The sequence below is a fragment of the Sapajus apella genome, unplaced genomic scaffold (genome assembly GCF_009761245.1).
Source record: "Sapajus apella isolate SASKATOON/1434 unplaced genomic scaffold, GSC_monkey_1.0 scaffold52, whole genome shotgun sequence".
Taxonomy (NCBI): Eukaryota; Metazoa; Chordata; class Mammalia; order Primates; family Cebidae; genus Sapajus; species Sapajus apella.
This window is the reverse complement of record NW_022436992.1, coordinates 10,193,431-10,215,377: the sequence shown is the minus strand read 5'-3', so window position 1 is coordinate 10,215,377 and position 21,947 is coordinate 10,193,431. Positions and strand designations below refer to the sequence as shown.

At 39.7% G+C, this 21,947-nt stretch overlaps 1 protein-coding gene across 2 annotated transcripts in view; it reads right to left on the bottom strand.

The window, feature by feature from the left end:
* The window catches only part of DNAH6 (dynein axonemal heavy chain 6), a 297,682-nt gene that overhangs the window by 97,921 nt on the left and 177,814 nt on the right, over window positions 1–21,947 (bottom strand). For both annotated transcript variants that reach the window (XM_032243483.1, XM_032243484.1), the window contains 9 exons: window positions 14,671–14,838; window positions 13,626–13,861; window positions 12,200–12,461; window positions 10,929–11,052; window positions 10,233–10,429; window positions 8,931–9,134; window positions 8,065–8,190; window positions 5,284–5,448; window positions 2,839–2,906 (listed from right to left, as the gene is read on the bottom strand). In XM_032243483.1, coding sequence (XP_032099374.1) covers window positions 2,839–2,906; window positions 5,284–5,448; window positions 8,065–8,190; window positions 8,931–9,134; window positions 10,233–10,429; window positions 10,929–11,052; window positions 12,200–12,461; window positions 13,626–13,861; window positions 14,671–14,838 — 1,550 coding nt within the window. The remainder of the gene's footprint in view (window positions 1–2,838; window positions 2,907–5,283; window positions 5,449–8,064; window positions 8,191–8,930; window positions 9,135–10,232; window positions 10,430–10,928; window positions 11,053–12,199; window positions 12,462–13,625; window positions 13,862–14,670; window positions 14,839–21,947) is intronic.

The following is a 21,947-nucleotide window of genomic DNA, read 5'->3' as shown; positions in this document are numbered from 1 at the left end:
AAATCATAACCTGAAATACAACTGTTTAAATAAGTTTTTCCTAAGAGAGGGGTTTAAAGGATTTTTAAGATAAAGGTGAGCTCAGGAAACAGCTTGAGAGAAAGAATAATCAAATTAGTCAAGTTAAGAATCAAAAAGGCCTGCCGAAAGAAAGTCTACGAGATAAGTTAGAGCTTCTGGAAACAGAAAGGAAGACAGAAGAGGGTGGACTATCTGAGTGGTTGAATGGAATTCCCTGAAGTTGAAAAATGACCTTGTATTAAAGATTTAAACATAAGCACCAACACCATAAAAACCCTAGAAGAAAACCCAGGCAATACCATTCAGGACATAGGCATGGGCAAGGACTTCATGACCAAATCACCAAAAGCAATGATAAGAAAAGCCAAAATAGACAAATGAGATCTAATTAAACTAAAGAGCTTCTGCATAGCAAAAGAAACTATCATTAGAGTGAACTGGCAACCAAGAGAATGGGAAAAAATTTTTTGCAGTCTACCCATATGACAAAGGCCTAATATCCAGAATCTACAAAGAACTTACCCAATTTTACAAGAAAAAAAACCAAACAATCCTATCAAAAAGTGGGTGAAGGATATGAACACTTTTCAAAAGAAGACATATATGAGGCCAACAAACATATGAAAAAATGCTCATCATCACTGGTCATTAGAGAAATGTACATCAAAACCACACCGAGATACCATCTCACACCAGTTAGAATGGTGATCATTAAAAAATCTGGAGACAACAGATGCTGGAGAGGATATGGAGAAATAGGAGCACTTTTACACTGTTGGTGGGAGTGTAAATTAGTTCAACCATTGTGGAAGACAGTGTGGCGATTCCTCAAGGACCTAGAAATAGAAATTCCATTTGACCCAGCAATCCCATTACTGGGTATATATCCAAAGGATTATAAATCATTCTATTGTAAAGAAACATGCACAGGTATGTTCATTGCCGCACTGTTTTCAATAGGAACCAACCGAAATGCCCATCAATGACAGGCTGGATAAAGAAAATGTGGCATAGATACACCATGGAATATTATGAAGCCATAAAAAAGGATGAGTTCATGTCCTTGGCAGGGACATGGATGAACCTGGAAACTATCATTTTCAGCAAACTTACACAAGAAGAGAAAACCAAACAATGCATGTTCTCACCCCTAAGTGGGTGTTGAACAGTGAGAACACATGGACACAGGGAGGGGAACATCACACACACCATGGCCTGTCAGGGGGTGGGGGGCTAGGGAAGGGATAGCATTAGGAGAAATAGCTAATGTAGATGATGGGGTGATGGATGCAGCAAACCACCATGGCACGTGTATACTTATGTAACAAACCTGCACGTTCTGCACCTGTACCCCAGAACTTAAAATATAATAGAAAAAAAAAAAAGAAAGATGGTGCTGTCCCAGAAGGACTAAGGCATTGTGATTGGCATTCTACAGGAGGCAGGGAGGTGAACCGTGGTGTTCAAAATTGAGAGGATCTGAGGAAAACTGCAATGAGCAACTAAGCATAATGAGTATCTCTGCCTGTCCAGGAGCTCAGCAGAGTAGAGGACAACTGAAATAGGTGATGCCTGTCAGAACACAGGCAGACCCAGCTCTATCCTCACTCTGGCTTTGGGCTGTTAGCTTCCTCTTTCAATGCCATCAATCTAGGGGAAATAGCAGGGAGATTATGCACCCCATGACTGAGTCCCAGCATTTCCCATGCTCTGATCAGGGCACTTCTCCTTCTTGTCCCAGGCAGCCTAACATGCTGGCAGCTTAGTGACATAGCTGAGCTTAATTATGCACAAGAATAAACTGGTATGCAAAATGTTCAGCCAAGTCCTTACAACAAATTCATAAAATATGGTGAAATAACTTTTAATTGGAAAGAAGTTAACCTAGTGGAAGGTAAGCAAGTTAGTAGCTGGCAGAATAATTCCTAAAACAAACTAGAGAAATAAGCTTATTAGTGACAACAAGGGTAAGTCAGGATGATCTTGACTTGAATATAAGAGATACTTCTTTTGAAAATGGGTCTAAATTATATGTTTCTTTAGAGTGAATGAAAATACATACATATGTATTCCTATATACATACATATGTGTACATATGCGTTGGTTAAATATATATTAAACATAAAATTAATTTTGAATCAACCTCGATGCTGTTATTTTAATAAATATTTTAAAAGTTTGTCTCCTGAACCTCTTGGCTAATTCTGATGATTAATATTAACAACTCATAATCCAATATTCAGGAAACAGGCATTTAATCACACACAGAGTACACTTAGAAAGGATAAATATATATATGTATATATATGTGTATATTATATATTTAATGTGTATATTATATATATTATGTGTATATTATATATATATATTTGAAGTAGACAATTAACTACACTAAGAAAACACCTAAAGACCAGTGAAGCAGGAACAAATGTATTTGGAGTAGCTGCTTCTTCACAGGTATGGACCAGTGCATTTCTAGGAACAACAGAAAGACTGAGTTTATTCACTTGCTCAAGCTAGAAATCCTAGTGAAGGGAAGAGGCAGGGCGCAGCTGCCAGCCTGGCCCTAACAGTCGGGGGGAATTAAGGGTCTATCCTTGTTGTCCTTGAGAAGACAGTGGGCAAGATCAGCTGCCATGAGCAGCTACAGAAATGGTAAAGAATTTGGCCGTTTACTTGTATTTTTTTTGATTAAGCGTTCATGTATAGTACTTTTACACAGCAGAAAATTTTCTTTGTCAATATTTCCAAACAAAATATTTAGGAAACCCATGACACCCCCTTCCCTCCCCCCAGTTTCCATTTTTTTTTTTTACCTTAACAGCTGATCCTCCAGACCTGATTTTGTCACAGTGAAATTGATAATGGTAACTTTAATGCATACCTGGAAGAGAAGCACAGAGTGCATAAAAACGCTTAAGTGCAAACTAATATAATACCTTTCTTTATTAGAACACAGCTCATTACTACCCAGGTGGACGTATCCCAGGTCTAAGTGCACACACACTTACCCCCACACATACTTCAGGTGTAATGTGGCTTACAAAATCCTCATATGTTTTTCCCTGCCAGTATGAGTTACAATCTCGTTCCTCAAACACCAGTTATAGAATCCTACATGGTGTTTTACAGAAAGGTGAGCCAGCAAAGGATGAAAAGCAGTATTTTGGAATCAATGGCTTGGCTTCAAATTTGAGCTGCACCCTTTAGTGACTGTAATCTTGCATGAGGCACTCATTTGTGCTAAGCTTTAGTTTCTGATATTTAAAAATTTGGATAATTATATTAACAACTCATAGGGTAGCTGAGAGAACTAAATGAGGTAATAAAGTCACTTAGTTACTTATGACACAATGTGTCTTTGCTTGAAAGAAGCTATTATTGATAAATAAAACTTTACATGCTTTGTCTAATATTTTAATAAAAATATTACTATAATATATTCTGACATCACTTGATAAGTCAATAGCAAAAACTAGTAAGTATAACAAGAGTGTGTGAATGAACACATTGCATCTGAAGGATTTTGTAATATGTATTACATATTGTAATTTTATAATATTTACCATATTACAAAATCCTTGAAGTAGAATTGATCTCCTTTTAGAGATGATTGACTTGAGGATCCTGGATGGGACAATTTGCCCCCTGTCACAGAGCTAGGCTTGGGTCTTGTGGGCAATATAACCTCTCAAAAGTTAAATAAGTGAGAAATCATACATTGAAAGCTGGCATGTTGGTTACAGTTCTTTTTGGGGGTGGTCTCTATCACCTCAAGCATTTATCATTTCTTTGAGTTAAAAACATTCTAATGATGCTCTTTTAGTTATTTAAAAATGTACAATACATTATTGTTGACTGTAGTCATTCTGTTGTACTATTATATGCTAAATCTTATTTTTTCTATCTAATTATATTTTTGTCTCCATTAACTATCCCTACCTTACTGCCCCTCTCCATTCTTCTTCCCAGCCTCTGGTAATATTGGCCACTTTTCTAAACTCTGAAATGGGACTTGGGTCATGAGCCCTGGCAGTGGCTGTGTAATTAAACTCCTCGAGGCTGACAAGGAAAATCCTAACTTAAACTTTCAATGATATTTCCCCATCTTATTCAAGAAATGTGCCAATTTCATTCAACCTGAACACATCTGGTGAAAACAAATAGCTATGAGCAATTCAACAGCTAAAATGAAAGTGACTCTCTTTGGCATGGTGTATTGGAAACAGAAAGAGTGACATATATATGTATATATATATATCTGTGTGTGTGTGTGTCAGTCTTTGGAAAATGACACTCCTTGGAATGGAATATATATTTGGAATGGAATGGAGTGACACTCTTTGGAAAGGATATTTTTAGGAGGGTGGTGGTTATGAAGAAGTAAAGTTCTGAGGTCAAGTTCCTTGTCTAGGTAAGAGCCTGCAGAGTGTGCAGATGTGCCTGGAGCTGGGGCAGCACCTGGGCATGTGGGATGGGAGTTGTGGCCAGGTGGAGCCTTGTGGGAGCTCTGTGGGAGGGGCAATGGATTCCCAGCTGTCTTCATTTCTGTTGCACCTATCTTGGACATTGTGGTACTAGAGAAGGGGGTTCTTCTAGAGTCTACTGAGTCTCAGGGACATGTGTAGGGAGTGGAGCTCACACAGTTCCTCTCAAAGAATCTAAGAGTATGAGAAGGGGACAAGATGCCTCCACCGCCTGTAACTCTAAGTATTGACATTGGACCACTGGATCATGGTTCTCTAATGTTGTCTTGCCCTAGAGTTTCCAAATGGGTGACCTCTTTATTTGGGCACATATGCTGTGGGCATTTGCACATTTAAACAATGACACCTCCTCCTCCCTTCACCCCAGCTCCATGGACTCTCAATTAAGCTCTGATTCATTTATTAGTCATAATAACAGGAACAAAGCAGTCTTTGTCAATGGAGGGAAGAGAGAGTTTAGAAGGGAGGTGCCTTGTGTTTAGGAGAGCCCGTGGACCAGGAGGGAGATGGCGAGGGCACTGGAGAGGTGCGAAGTGGGGAGAGACAGAGCATTGGCCTGGGCCCCGGTGGGCAGGGGCTTGCAACCTAACTATATGGTGATGACAAGGGTGATTGGAATCAGAATAAAAACTCAGAAGAGAAGCAAGAATGGAGGATGTGTATAGGAGATGAGGCAGAATGGGGAAGAGCTTTCCTTCCAAGTGGGAGCCCATCAAACTTCAGACTCATCATATCATGATAAACAGTTGAGAATTCCAGACCAGCAGTTCATACCTCAGGCAGATAGTGGGGATTTGGCAGTTTGGTTGTCATATAGAACCTAAAGTTTTTGTCATAATCAATGTCCGAGTCTCCAAGATGGATAAGTAGCCGGCCACCACTGATAAAAATTTGTTTCAAAAGGATGGGTTCTAGAGCTGGATCCAAGGTTTCCTTAAGCTTAGAAATTAAAACAGGACAATACAAAAAGAAGCAATTAAAATGGATAGCATCAACTTCACAAAATTCCTTAGGCTTCAAAACGTACTGTGAATGAACAATTTTTCAGTGAGCTGATGGATATTTATTAACATCCTCACACTACCTCTAAAAGTACCTATTTTCCAGTGAGCATTTTATTAGCAATCTAAGGAAATAAGAGCATCTGAAGGCAATACATCTATTTAGATTAATATTATACACTATTCATTTCCATGAGAAGAAGAGAGAACCTGGGTAGATTAAGTAACTGCAGGTTGGACTTCAACAAGCCCCATACAAATGAAGATCTGTTCATTTTTACGGTTGTTTAAAACCAGGGACTGGCAGTTGACAGCCTGCAGGCCAAATCTGGCCCTGTGTGGCCGTTTTTCTATGACTCTTGAGCTATGAATGTTTTTTTACCTTTTTTAAGGATTGCAAAAACATATAAACAAAAAAACACGAACCAAAACAAAAAAGAATATGCACAGAGACTGCAGGAAGCCTGCAAAAACTGAGATATTTACTCCCTGGCTTTCTACAGAAAAAGTGTCTGTGAATGCCTATTCTACATGATAGTTATGCCTTTTTCCTCAAAGTGAATCTGACTGTTAGTAGGAATGTGGGTATGCAGACATTGCCCAGGGATCCTATCAGAAACATGGGGGTCCCATGGCTCAGGGACTTTCAATATTTGACTGTCATCGATAGTAAGAAATTTCACATTGTGACATGGTACCCATACATGTAAATTCTTCAAACAAAAGTTTATAAGATTTACCTGTATTCAATATAATTTTGGGTTAAAAAAATTCTATTTCATTTGAATATGTTGATTGAGATGGTATAAACTGATTTCATACCCATGAATGGGTGGAGACAAAGTTTGAATATACCACTCTAGCAAATGTAGAAAGCAGCTAGAGGTATAATGCTGATGACCCTAAGGCACAGAAAGTCGGGAAGAACTGGTTAGAGTGTCCCGTTTCTGGCCGGAGCCCTGACAAGGGCCCACCCCTTCTCCCAAGAGCACTCTGCTATAGTTAGAAGACTCTTCCATCCAGAGGCCGAACATCACAGAAAACCTTTTGTCCACTGCCATGAAAGAGGAAAGTCCCTCTGGATCTCCTGTGTCATGAAGTAAACCCGAGTTCAGGAGTCCAGTTTGGGGCTAAAATACCTGTGCCAAAGATTTCCAAAGACTTTACCCTCTCCTGTGACTGGGATCCATTACAGAACCACCCTTGTGTTGGTCAAGGCCAAGCTTGGTCGCCCTGAGGCATTTTGTGCTCTTTGTGGCTTGAGTCGGAAAGAGTGTAACTTGCGGATTTCCTAGGCAGGCAAGGCTGATTGGATAATTTATATGAGCCTTCTAGGCCTCAGTTTCTTCATTGACAAAATGGGATAACAATAATAACTATCTTGAGACGTGGCAGTGAGGATTAATGAGTTAATATACATAAAACACTGAGAACACAGTCTGGCATGGAGTGAACATGCAACAAATATTAGTTAATGCTAACATATTAATTACAATTCCTAGTCATCATGCAGCTGCTGCAGCTAAACTGCCCTGGTCCATGGTCTTTTTGAGCTTTCCGTCTTTCTGCTGAAGCAGAGATACTTCTAGGCATGGTTAAACTGAGACTTAACTCATAGCCCATGCTTTTGTTCATTCATTTTTTTCTTACTTATAGGAAAATTAACCAATTTCTTTTGTGCCCAGGGCCTTTGCACATGCTGTTCCCTTTGCCTGGTAAGCCCTTCTCTCTAAGCCTGTCATATGGCTGAGCTCATCACATAGGTCACAGCTTAAATTACTCCCTTTAGACACATATCTAAGTCAGACCAACCTTGGTGGTCTATCGCTTGGTGCCTATCCCAGCACCCTCCTTCTGCCCTTTCAAAGCTCTCATCACAAGTTCTCTTTCTCTCCCTCTCTCTCATTTCTTCTCTTTTTCTTTCTCTGTCTACTATCTCTGACCCCACCTCAATTGTAAGCTATTGAGGATAGAAACCATATCTATATTGTTTGCCACTGTTTCTCAAATAATGTTTCAATGAGGGAACAGTTTAAAAAACATCCATTCTTGCAATGATAGCCAAAGAAATGGAGCACCTAGACTCAACAAACAACACTGCCTTCCCTTTTCTCTTTCTTTCTTTTTTTTTTTTTTTTAACAAAAGTTCATTCTTATCTAATTCACTTAATCCAATTCTGAGCTATGCCCAGGTAAAGCATAATGTTTATACCCTCTAGAATATTTTACTTGCTTTATGTCATTAGTGTAGGTACATAATCCTGAACTGCACTACTGTTGTGAATTTTCAGAGAAGCTCACCATCAAGGACCATAACGAGGCCTGTGAAATAGCAGTGTCAGGAAACAGAGACCAGCCCTCTTAACACCAAAACCATGTCTGAAAGTCAACAAATTCTTCCTCCCACTCCCCTTGCAATATGATAATGTATTATTACCAATTTGAAAATGGAGTTGCCTGGTGTTTTTAGCATGAGGGGATGTGGCCTGTATAGGATTCCATTTATGACTTGAAAGTTGGGAACTAACATGAGAAAAGGCAGTGAAAAGCAAACCTCTTCCAGTAAGACAGGTAAACCAAGTCGGATTGAATTCTCGAGTATTCGTAAGAAATTACTATCTGTAAGCTTAATGATCTTCAAACCACTTTTGCTTTCCTTGTTCCTTATCCAACGGTTTGCCTGTTTGGAAAAACACAGAGCAGAATATTTGCTTCAGAGCATAATAAACGGCTAGAAAGCAAAAGCTTTAAAAGTGTGGAAATGTTATTCAATCTAGAAACAAATCTGAAATATGTATACTATACTGCCCCTACTGCCCCTGGCAATAAAGACATCTTTTAAGCCCAACGTTTGGGACTCTTCTCTTTGTTCAGATTTGGAACAAGTCAAGAAAAGAGTCATCTGGGAACAGAGGTCATGCCTATGGTATTCAAGTTTGTCTCCCTTGCTTCCATGGTGCCTCCCTTTTCCGAATTCTATTTAGTACGATCTGATCCATGAACTTAGGGAGTCAGAAGAGGATGCTGGGGATTGTAAATTCCAGTCAGGTTTGGCCTAAAATTCTATCATACTCTGACTTCATTCTCATTCCTCAGACCTTTTAGGAACAAGGACTACAAAAGAATGAGAACCTGTGGATTTCTGTCCTCACAGAAAACAAAAAACGAATGGTCAGTCCCCTAAACAAAATCAATCAAAATCAAGTATGAGATCACTTCAACTCTTTCTTTCTTAGTTTCTCACCCACAAAATGAAGGACTTGGATTATAGGACTTTTATACTCTCTTCTGGGTCTAAATCTCCATGTATGTTAAATCTTAAGTCTCCACGTATATTAAAGTCCACTTTTATAATTTTTATTAGATAGCTCAACATTAAGAAGAACCAAAAGACCACTCTTGTAAGCATTTGCTACACACCTGATCTTGAGGATCAATCATCAAAGGCCATCGTCTGCCTTGAGTAACCAAAATGCCGTTTTCTGTTGATGTCAAGTCACGGGGCAGCCCATCAGTGTTCCACTGCCGTATCTCATAGGGATCTCCAAGAATGCTAATGAGACTGAAGGAAGGGTCGATTGGGATCTCCAGAGACTGACAGTCCTGGATCCAACACTCTATGAGCTGTAGAAGGGGGAAGGCTTACTTGAGTAGAGTCAGGAACAATCAGTAAACGAGGGCACATGCAAAATGTGATGGGTAAGTCAGTGCCTGAAGAGATAAGCCCTCCCTGTTTCCACAGGCATGCTGGCATCAGAGCATGGGACACAGGAAGTAGACTAAAATCAGGAGATCTAGGTACTCTAACTATACCATTAGTTAGATGTGACTTTGGAAACACCATTCCCCCATTTGGACCTCAGTTGTCTTGTGTAAATGACTGGGTTTTCAACCAGGTTTGTATTTTCCCTGTTGGGAGACTGTGAAAGCATGTGGAGAAGTTTGGGGTTATCACAATCACTGAGGGTGTACAAGCAATCAGTAGATGAGGGAAAGAGGTGTTAGCATCTGACCTCCTTCAATGAGTGGTACAGTCATGCACAACAGAAAGCTGTCTGTCCCAAAATGCATAATTGGCTCCAGTGAGAAATATGGCAACCTAAGACCTTAGAACTCCTGGAGACTCTATATGAGAGTCCTATATTAGGTTTTATAACTCAAGGACAAGAGTAAACATTTTCAGGAAGACACTTCAAAACAAATGACTGTAAAACCCATTCAAATAATTTCATTTCCTGGAAAATGCATGTAGATGAGACTTTTATTCTCTGATAAATGAGAGGCCTTCTTTCTTATAGAGATAAAAGCCTAAGGAAGCACAGATTCCTCCTGTCCTGCCTTCCGCCTTCAGTTGACTGGCACTCTGTTACAGTTTCACCAGTTGAGAACATCTCATCCAGGCTGGCTTTACATACCACTTCTGATCACAAGGTGGGGGGACTCACTGTCCCTTTTCCTTCCCCCAGGTTTCTGAGTTGTGTAAATGATGAATATGAATAGCTTTCTAAGACAAGAGAAGGAAAGGGAGGAATGTGTTAAGGAAAGTCTAGGGGTAGACCATCACTGGCTGAAGGGGGATTGGAGGGTTGAAATATATAAAGAAATTCTGCCATGAAGAACCTCTATAGTGGACAGCCTCCATCTGAACTCAGAAAAATAAACCAGCCCCGGTTCCAGTTTCAGCTTCTTCCTATCCTCCTTACAGAAAGTAGGGTTACTCACTGACTGCCTGTACTGGGCTGTGAAAGCCCCATAGTAGGCCACACAAGCTGCTGCTATAAACACGTTCCCAGTGATATTTGATATTTCTTCCTCAAACTTCTGTATGCTTTCTTCCCATCGAACCTGCTCATCTTCTAATGCAGCCGTCAGCTTTCCAGCACGTACTAGACGTGCTTTTGTCAGGGCCATGGTCTTTGCTAGAAAATTTTAAGAAAATCAGATTATATTATTCAATATTTTTGTAAAATATTAAAAGCTTATTTACCTGCTTCTTTTATAGCAGAATTAGTATTATTCAGCCAATGATGTCAATATATCTCTATGAAACCTCACACCAATTCAGCATTCACTCCCATTTCAGAACCAATTCTAAGTTTGCCTCTTCCACATTGAGGGCTCTTTTTCGATATTCTATTACTCTGGCTGAAGACAGTGCTTTCTATGCCCTTTTAGTATTTAGTTTCTGGATCAAATTCACACACTATTTTGTGTTTTAATGTAACACACTCCAGTAAGGCTTGTTCAGGTGAAGGATGCTGAATACATAAAACATATGAGTTCTTCTCTGATACTAGAAGGCTAATGGAAATACATTGTATATGTTGGATAAACACTGAAATCTGACTGCCTAAAAGTTCTTGCTACTTTTGAAAATCAGGCATTTCCTGGCCAATGTAAATTCTATGAGTTACTTACCCAGACCTTCTTTTTCATTTATACTTCTGTCATATTCATCTTGTAAGGCCTTTATTTGATTTTCCACTTGTCTTAGTAATGCTTGCTTTTCTCTCAGGGTAGCCATGGTAATGTCAAGTTCAGCCTAATAAAATCAAGCAACTGTTTAAGAAAAGGCCCCCAAAGAAGGCTGAATTTGCCCATTAATAATACAGATCTTAAAAAATTTACATATGTTCCTCTTTTCAGGTCCAAAAAGACTTTGATATGATATATAAAGTTTAAACAGATATAAATTAAAGTAAAATACCAGAACAGAAGTAAATAAAACAAAACAAAATCAATAAAAAGGCCCAACAAAATAAATCATAATAAAGAAACAGGTGTACCAAGCATTTAGGATGAATCAGTTACCACAATGGATTATTAATTTTAAATGATGCAACAAATTAAATATTCATGCAATAGTGGAAATTAATATTTTCTAACTAGTTATCCACATCAGAGGTCTGCAAACTATGGCCTGCGGGGTCACATATAGCCTGCTGCCTGTTTTTGTACAGTCTACAAGCTAAGAATGGTTTTTGCATTTTTAAATAATTAGAAAATTTTTTAAAAGAATAATATTTTGTGAAATGTGATAATTGTGTGAAATTTGAATTCCAGTGTCAATAAAGTTATATTGGAACACAGTCATGCTTATTCATTTATATACTGTCAATGACTGTTTTTGTGCTGCAACAGCAGACCTGAGTGCTCGCAGCAGAGACCACATAGTCTGCAATGCATAACATACTTACTAATATCTGGGTCTTTCTAGAAAAAGTTTGCCAATCCCTGCTCTATAGCCACAGTTCTTTTCAGCAACCTGTCTACTAAATGATCATTCTTTTTTCTTCTTGGGAAGATGAAGGGCCTTACATCTGATGGCAGGGTCAAGCTGGGTCTAAAACCTCAGATGACGCCATCAAGTGTGGAAGTATTTAGTAAATGGAAATACAGACCATCAGATGCTTGAGCTAAAAAGTACCTTAACAAATAATATACCTAATTCCCTTTTCTCAGATGAATATACTGAGGAACTCATGTTCCTCTTAGGCTGAAAGAAGGCTGATTTCAGAGGTAATGTCTGAAAGAATATTGCCAGCTCTCATTTAAAACAAAAGCTAATTTCCAAAAGTTTTTGTCACTGTCTATATTGTGTAGGACCACAGTAACATTATATAGAGAACTTGAATGATTGGCGATAATGGCCTTCAATTCTATAAAATATCACAATCTGGACAATGTACCTGTGCGGCACGGAGCTTTTGTCTTTTCGGTTCGACTTCCTTGACCACTCGAGAGTACAAATCCATAGCTCTTACCCACATGCACATAGATTTACATGCTTTGGACACTTTCTCCACTTTTTCAGGCACAAAATCAGGATTATTAATATATTTTTGAAGCTTTGCCAATATCTGAGGCTTTATGTTCTCCTTATCGTATTCTAAAAGCCTTTTTAGAAAGTTTGAGTCACCAAGAAGTTGCTTTGCTGACGGCCAATCGGGCCTGAAAGACAGACATGATAAATTAATAGCACTGGAATTAAGTAATGTAAGAATGAAAAAATGTATTCCTTTGAGAATTATTATATTATCCCAATAAGTAGGTAGTTTTAATCTTGGTACTATAATTCTGGTAATTGGTAGTTAGTTGCACCACAATTGATTCATGGGGCAAAATGAAAATGGGTGTCCAAGGTAGTTCCATGCAACTCAGCTTTGGTAGAGAAAGAATTATAAAATTGTGGAGTTTTGGAAATGTAAGGCATTATAGAAACAATAGTTTTATTTTTAAAATGCTGTAGGCACTCACATTTTACCTCCTTTGTTATTGTTCCCACCCTTAAAATCTCCTGCCAGGACACTGCAATTGCCTTCTAACTGGGCTTTATGTCTCTTTGAACTTTGCTCTTCTAAACTTTTGCCATATTGATCTTTCTACCATGAAAATCTGATTAGGTAATAAATGTTCAACGATTATTAGTCTTTTCTGCCCACTGCTCTCTATCTGTGCTCTGCGGAGCTCTAAGGGCCCTACCGAGGTACCAGTGGTGACCTCTCCACCCTGTCTCCTGGAGGCCTGGTGGTGGTGTGGTGGTCTGAGCCCTTTGCTCAGTTTTACATAGAAAGGTTCAAATAACATAATTTTATTAAAAAAAGTTTGTATTGCTAAAGAAAGTTTGAAAACTACATCTCTCCAAGATGAAATCTGAAGTGTCAAGTGCAGCATTCAAGACCTTTCATGATGTAATCACTGGCCTCCTGCCCAGCCCCATCACATTCCAAGAATGTCAGAGCTCATTCCTGACTTGTCTATAGTGCCACTGAGCATCACTTTCCAAAAAACCTGCTTGCATATCCCCAGCTGGACTTAGGCACTCTTTTCTCAGCACTCCCAATACTATATAACTCTCACATTGTAATGAAATTACTAGTTTTCATATCTATCTTCCCACTAGCCTGTGTATATCTTGTAGAGGAAAACTTATCTTCCATCATCTAGCACAAAATAGATGTTGGGGAAGAAAATACTCCTTGAATCAATTTATTGAATGACGAACTGAAACAATGAGGGGGTGGAGAAGGGAATGAAGAGATGAATTAACATGAAGGAAAACAGTAAAGAACTCTCACCAGGTATCGTGGCAATACATGATTCTGAATTACTCACTTGGCATTCAAGAGAATGGAGATTGCTTCCATTACAGTCATGACCAAATCTGGGGGCTTTGTAAAAACTCTGATTTCAGATATATCTGCCTTATCTAAGGAATCCAGTGCTTTGTTGGCAGCATCAAGTGCGGGTAATGCCTCATCAAGATCTCTTTGAGCATCATCAGCTATTGCTTGGGTTTCTTCAGCTTTGACTTTTGCTATTGCTTCATCCTCCTGCACCGTGTTACGGACCTAACCATTGAAACATGACTGCTAAGTGGTCTCATCATTTGAATTTTAATATTTAAAACAAAACCAATAATAATGAGTCATATTTGCCCTTTGGATTAGAGTAACAATGTTAGGGAATTAGCTAGATTTCATGTTATGCTCTCCTTTGTCCATCTATGCCATGTTTATAGCATAATGAATATAAACTTATTATAACAGTTCCATCTTAGGAGAGGAATAGCTGCTTTATTTTTTATTTTTTGAGACAGAGTCTTGCTCTGTTGCCAGGTGCGAGGTTGGAGTACAGTGGCGCAATCTCAGCTCACTGCAATCTCCGCCTTCTGGGTTCAAGCAATTCTCCTGCCTCAGCCTCCCTAGTAGCTAGGACTACAAGCAGACGCCACCATGCCCAGCTAATTTTTGTATTTTTTAGTAGAGATGGGGTTTCACCATGTTGGCCAGGATGGTCTCGATCTCTTGACCTCATGATCTGCCCGCCTCAGCCTCCCAAAGTGCTGGGATTACAGGCGTGAGCCACCATACCTGGCCAGAATAGCTGCTTTATATTTGTAGATGGTGCTTTTCTCATAATTCTCTGTCCCATTCATTGGGCTGCAACAATTCTTGGGGACAGAGTCAAGCTGATTTAGTAAAGGGAGATTTTTCATAACTTAAAAGCATTGCTAAATTGCTAAAAAAATCTTTGCTAAATCTATCACTTAATTATTTTAATGGCATAGATAATAAAATAATCCAATCATGTCTCATTGCACATAAGCGATGAGTTGCTGACTGAAGCCTTTCCTACATTCTCAGGAAATGCAGCATACCTGATCAGCACTTTCTTGATCCACTGCCAATTTTTCCATCAGGGCTTCAACATCTTGTGACTTTTTTAAAAGCACAGGCTCTAAAGCTGAAAGATCTAATTTCATTTTATCTACTAGTACGTTTGTTTCTAGTAGCTTGGTGAGACCATTCTTCACCCGATCTCGTGCCTAAGTGACAATGAAAATTTCTATTAAAATGAGTACTATAAACTCTAGGTTTACCAGTATTTAACACATATTACTCACGTATTAGACTTTTACATCGACAGAATTTGTAAATCAGTTTGTAATAACTCAGGTTATGAACATATTACAAAGTGGGAAATGTTCAGGTAATGGAACTCTAGGAATGGCCATGACATTCATCACAGTTGTTTGGATCCATGCCCTCTGGCCATAGCAGCGAGGCATCACTGGGCTGTGGTTCACTGAGAGTGAGGACCACATGCTACTGTTTTTATTCTCTGTGGTAGTATGCTGAATTAGTGAGAAACAGGTTCAGATGTGAATCCTTGGAGGCTGCAGTTCTGGGAGCTTGTTTGCTCTAGCCAGCAGGGCTGAGGCCCCCTAGGGAGATGAGGTCCAGAGGGCCTAGCTCTGTCTGCTAGATTCAAACCCTACTTCCCAGTGGTAGAAAACTCTTGACCATAATCAAAGGGGTGGTATCTGGTGAAGGAGACACCTGGGAAGAACTGTTTTTCTTTTTTTTAAATATATTTTATTGCACTTTAGGTCCTGGGGTACATGTGAAGAACATGCAGGATTGTTGCATAAGTACATACATGGCAATGTGGTTTGCTGCATCCATCCCCATCACCTATATCTGGCATTTCTCCCCATGTTATCCCACCCCAACTCCCTAGCCCCCGCTGTCTCCCCCATAGTCCCCCCCACCAGACCCCAGTGTGTGATGCTCCACTCTCTGTGTCCATGTGTTCTCATTGTTCAACACCCACCTATGAGTGAGAACATGCATTGTTTGATTTTCGGTTCTTGTGTCAATTTGCTGAGAATGATGCTTTCCAGGTTCATCCATGTCCCTACAAAGGACACGAACCCATCATTTTTGATGGCTGCATAGTATTCCATGGTGTATATGTGCCACATTTTCCCTGTTCAGTGTATCATTGATGGGCATTTGGGTTGGTTCCAGGTCTTTGCTATTGAAAACAGTGCTGCAATGAACATGCCTGTGCATGTGTCTTTACAATAGAATGATTTATAATTCTTCGGATATATACCCAGTAACGGATTGCTGAGTCAAATGGAATTTCTATTTCTAGGTCGTTGAGGAATGGCTACACTGTCTTCCACAATGGTTGAACTAATTTACACTCCCACCAACAGTGTAAAAGTGTTCCTATTTCTCCACATCCTCTCCAGCATCTGTTGTCTCCAGATTTTTTAATGATCACCATTCTAACTGGTGTGAGATGGTATCTCAATGTGGTTTTGATGTACATTTCTCTAATGACCAGTGATGATGAGCATTTTTTCATATGTTTGTTGGCCTCATATATGTCTTCTTCTGAAAAGTGTCTGTTCATATCCTTTGCCCACTTTTGAATGGGTTTGTTTGTTTTTTTCTTGTAAATCTGTTTTAGTTCTTTGTAGATTCTGGATATTAGCCCTTTGTCAGATGGATAGATTGCAAATTTTTTTCCCCATTCTGTTGGTTGCTGGTTCACTCTAATGATTGTTTCTTTTGCTGTGCAGAAGCTCTGGAGTTTAATTAGATCCCATTTGTCTATTTTGGCTTTTGTTGCCAATGCTTTTGTTGTTTTAGTCATGAAGTCCTTGCCTATGCCTATGTCCTGAATGGTTTTGCCTAAGTTTTCTTCTGCGGTTTTTATGGTGTTAGGTCTTATGTTTAAGTCTTTAATACATCTGGAGTTAATTTTAGTGTAAGGTGTCAGGAAGGGGTCCACTTTCTGCTTTCTGCACATGGCTAGCCAGTTTTCCCAACATCATTTATTAAACAGGGAATCCTTTCCCCATTGCTTGTTTTTGTCAGGTTTGTCAAAGATCAGATGGTTGCAGATGTGTGGCGCTGCCTCCAAAGACTTTGATCTGCTCCATTGGTCTATATCTCTGTTTTGGTACCAGTACCATGCTGTTTTGATTACTGTAGCCTTGTAGTACAGTTTGAAGTCAGGTAGTGTGGTGCCTCCTGCTTTGTTCTTTTTGCTTGGAATTGACTTGGCTATGCAGGCCCTTTTGGTTCCATATGAAGTTTAATGTGTTTTTTTCCAGTTCTGTGAAGAGGGTCATAAGTAGCTTGATGGGGATAGCACTGAATCTATAAATTACTTTGGGCAGTATGGCCATTTTCACAATACTGACTCTTCCTAACCAGGAGCATGGAATGTTTTTCCACTGTTTTTGTCCTCTTTTATTTCATTGAGCAGTGGTTTATAGTTCTCCTTGAAGAGGTCCTTTACGTTCCTTGTTAGTTGTATTCCTAGGTATTTTATTCTCTTTGTAGCAATTGTGAATGGCAATCTGTTCTTGATTTGGCTCTCTTTAAGTCTGTTATTGGTGTATAGGAATGCTTGTGATTTCTGCACATTGATTTTGTATCCTGAGACTTTGCTGAAGTTGCTTAACAGTTTCAGGAGATTTTGGGCTGAGATGATGGGGTCTTCTAAATATACAATCACGTCGTCTGCAAATAGAGACAATTTGACTTTCTCCTTGAAAAAAGGATATCCTAATTGAATACCCTTTATTTCTTTTGCTTGCCTGATTGCTCTGGCTTGAACTTCCAATACTATATTGAACAGGAGTGGTGAGAGAGGGCATCCTTGTCTAGTGCCAGATTTCAAAGGGAATGCTTCCAGTTTTTGCCCATTTAGTATGATATTGGCTGTGGGTTTGTTGAAAATAGCTTTTATTATTTTGAGATAGGTTCCATCGATACCTAGTTTATTGAGATCTTTTAGCATAAAGGGCTATTGAATTTTGTGGAAGGCTTTCTCTGCATCTATTGAGATAATCATGTGGTTTTTGTCTTTGGTTCTGTTTATGTGGTGAATTACATTTATAAACTTGCATATGTTGAAGCAGCCTTGCATCCCTGGCATGAAGCCTACTTGATCATGATGGATAAGCTTTTTGATGTGTTGTTGCAATTGGTTTGCCAGTATTTTATTGAAGATTTTTGCATCTATGTTCTTCATGGATATTGGCCTGAAGTTTTCTTTTCTTTGTGAGTCTCTGCTGGGTTTTAACTTGTATCAGGATGATGTTGGTCTCATAAAATGATTTGGGAAGGATTCCCTCTTTCTGGATTATTTGGGATAGTTTCAGAAGGAGTGGTACCACCTCCTCTTTGTATGTCTGGTAGAATTCGGCTGTGAACCCATCTGGACCTGGGCTTTTTTTGGTTGGTAGACTATTAACTGCTGCCTCAACTTCAGCCCTTCTTATTGGTCTATTTGTTAATTTTCTGCCTCATTGAGCTTTCTAATATTGACAGTGGAGTGGTAAAGTCTCCCACTATTATTGTGTGGGAGTCTAAGTGTCTTTGTAGGTTAAGAACTTGCTTTATGTATCTGGGTGCCTCTGTATTAGGTGCATATATATTTTGGATTGTTAGGTCTTCTTGTTGTATTGATCCTTTTACCATTAAAGAATGCCCTTTTTGGTGGTGTGCGCCTGTAGTCCCAGCTACTCAGGAGGCTGAGGCAGGAGAATTGCTTGAACACAGGAGGCGGAGGTTGCGGTTAGCCGAGATTGCGCCATTGCACTCCAGCCTGGGTAACAAGAGCGAAACTCCATCTCAAAAAAATAAAAATAAAAATAAAAAAGAAAAAAAGAATGCCCTTTTGTCTCTTTTGATCTTTGTTGGTTTAAAGTCTATTTTATCAGAGACTAGGATTGCAACTCCTGCTTTTTTTTGCTCTCCATTTGCCTGGTAAGTCTTCCTCCATCCCTTTATTTTGAGCCTATGCGTATCCTTGCACATGAGATGGGTTTCCTGGATACGGCACACTGATGGGTTTTGACTTTTTATCCACTTTGCCAGTCTGTGTCTTTTGATCGGGGCATTTAGCCCATTTACATTTAAGGTTAATATTGTTATGTGTGAATTTGATCCTGCTATTTTGGTCCTAGCTGGCTGCTTTGCCCATTAGTTGATGCAGTTTCTTCATTGTGTCAATGCTCTTTACTATTTGGTACATTTTTGGGGTGGCTGGTACTGGTTGTTCCTTTCTATGTTTAGTGCTTCTTTCAGGAGCTCTTGTAAGGCAGGCCCGGTGGTGATGAAATCTCTGAGCAATTGCTTGTTTGTAAAGGATTTTATTTCTCCTTCACGTATGAAGCTTAGTTTGGCTGGATATGAAATTCTAGGTTGAAAGTTCTGTTTTTAAAGGATGTTGAATATTGGCCCCTACTCTCTTCTGGCCTGTAGGTTTCTGCTGAGAGATATGCTGTAAGTCTAATGGGCTTCCCTTTGTGGGTAACCTGACCTTTCTCTCTGCCTACACTTAGCATTTTTTCCTTCATTTCAACTCTGGTGAATCTGATGATTATGTGTGTTGAGGTTCCTCTTTTGAAGAATATCTTTGTGGTGTTCTCTGTATTTCCTGGACTTGAATATTGGCCTGGCTTGCCGGGTTGTGGAAGTTCTCCTGATAAAATCCTGCAGAGTGTTTTCCAGCTTGGATTCATTCTCTCCATCACATTCAGATACACCTATCAAACGTAGATTACGTCTTTTCACATAATCCCATATTTCTTGGAGGATTTGTTTATTTCTTTTCACTCTTTTTTCTCTATACTTGCCTTCTTGCTTTATTTTGTTGAGTTGATCTTCAATCTCTGATATCCTTTCTTTTGCTTGGTCAATTTGGCTATTGAAACTTGTGTATGCTTTGTGAAGTTCCTGTGTTGTGTTTTCCAGCTCCATCAATTCATTGATATTCTTCTCTAAGCTGTTTATTCTCTTTAGCATTTTGTCAAACCTTTTTTCAGGGTTCTTAGTTTCTTTGCATTGGGTTAAAACACGTTTTTTTTTTTTTTTTTTAGCTCAGAGAAGTCTGTTATTACCCACTTTCTGAAGCCTGTTTCTGTCAATACATCAGACTAATTCTGTATCCAGCCTTGTTCCTTTGCTGGTGAGGAGTTGTGATCCCTTGGAGGAGGAGAGACATTCTGGTTTTGGGTGTTTTCATCCTTTTTGTGCTGGTTTCTTTCTATCTTTGTAATTTATCTACCTGTGGTCTTTGTAGTTGGTGACTTTCGGTTGGGGTCTCTGAGTGGAGGTCCTTTTTGTTGATGATGAAATTATTTATTTCTTTCTGTTTTTTAGTTTTCCTTCTAACAGTCCGGCCCCTCTGTTGGAGGTCCATTCTAGACCTTGCTTGTTTGGGGATCACCTGCAGTGGCTGCAGAATAGTAAGGGTTGCTGCCAGTTTCTTCTTGTGTTATCTTTGTCCCAGAAGGACACCTGCCAGATGTCAGCCTGAGATCTCCTTTATGAGGTGTCTCTTTGGATATACGGGGGTCGGGGAATTGCTTGAGGAGACGGTCTGTCCCATATAGGAGCTCATGTGCTGGGCGGTGAGCTCCATTGTTCCATTCAGAACTGCTGGAAGGTACGTTTAATTCTGCTGCAGTAGAACTCAACTGCCTTTTTTTCTCAGGTTCTCTGTTCTGGGAAGGTGGAGCTTTATTTATAAGTTCCTGATGTGCTGCTGCCTTTTTTCAGAGATGCCCTGCACAGTGAGGAGATAGCCTAGTCACAGTCTGCCAGCAGAGGCATTGCTGAGCTCCCGTGGGCTCTGCCCAGCTGCTGTGTGTACTTCCTTGTGGTTTTATAGTTCTAACTATAGAGGTATAGTTAGAACTGCCTCGGTAATGGCAGTCTACCTCAGTAATGGTAGACTGCCTCAGTAATGGTGGACTGCCTTGGTAATCGTGGATGCCCTTCCCTCCACAGAGCTGGACCACCTCAGGTCCAGCTGTGCTTGCTGTGAAACTTTCAATCCAGAGCATTTCAGATTGCTAGTCTTTGCGGTGGTGGGACTCGCTGTGCCACATCACCTGGCTCCCTGATTCAGCCCCCTTTTTTTCAGTTGAATGGGTGACTCTGTTTCCAAAGCATTCCAGGTGCTAGTTGAAAAGATTGCCCAGATTTGTGTGAGTTTTTTTGTGGAGACCTGCTGTTCAGCTGCAACAGCCATGCTGGAGACCTGTGGTGCTTTTCTGCCTGGGAATCTCCTGATCTGTGGGCAGTAAAAAATTGTTTGGAGATGCAGTGATCACTCACCCTCTGCATTCTCCCTGGGAACTGCACTCCAGAGCTGTTCCTATTCGGTCATCTTGGATCCAACCCCTGAAGAACTGTTTTTTGAAGGGGAGTCAGAAAGCTTGGCTCAAATGGGCAGATTTAGAAAATATTGGTTAAGTTATTTCATGAAGCAAGCATTTTATCAGGTAAATATCCTCTGAAAAAATTTAAATATCTATATTGTGCTTCCCTTTTTAGTGTGTTTAAAATGTAGTAAATTGTAGGTCATATTAATATCCTGATGATGATGATGATGATGGCAGTTTCTATTTTCTGAACATTTTATATGTGTCAGATCATAGTTCCAGGAATTTACTAACAGTCTCTTAAATTCCACAACAATCCAAGAGGTAGATATAGATTTTTTTTAGCTTTATTTTCTACTAAGGCTTAGAGAAGTTACTAATGTGCTCAAAGTTGCACACCTAGAGACAGAACATAGGCTGTATATAGTCTGGCTGATAACCCAGCCCTTGCTCTTAGTCAGAACCACTGACACATGTTCTTTAACACATGTTCTTTAACACTAGCTTTGTTGCTTAACAAAAATGTTTTCCTCTGTATTAAACACCACAGAGATGACTAGCTCACCACATAACTTTGATGGTCTTGTGATGCCCATATCATTTTACTGAGTCAAGGATACTTGCATAAATGAAAGAAGGAAAATATAATTATTGAGAAAGGAGAAGGCCCTAACACCAAGAGCAGGAAACATTTTTGGGTCATATTTTAGGTTGTCAGGGACACATGTCAGGATGGAGAGGACTTCATATGGTTTGGATCCCCATCCAAATCTCATGTTGAAATGTAATCCCCAATGCTGGAGATGGGGCCTGGTGGGAGGTAATTGGATCATGGGGGCAATTTCTCATGGTTTAATGCCATCCCCCACTTGGTGCTGTCATTGTGATAGTGAGTTCTTGTGAGATCAGGTTGTTTAAAAGTTTGTGGCACCACCCCCCTCTCTCTCTTGTTCCTG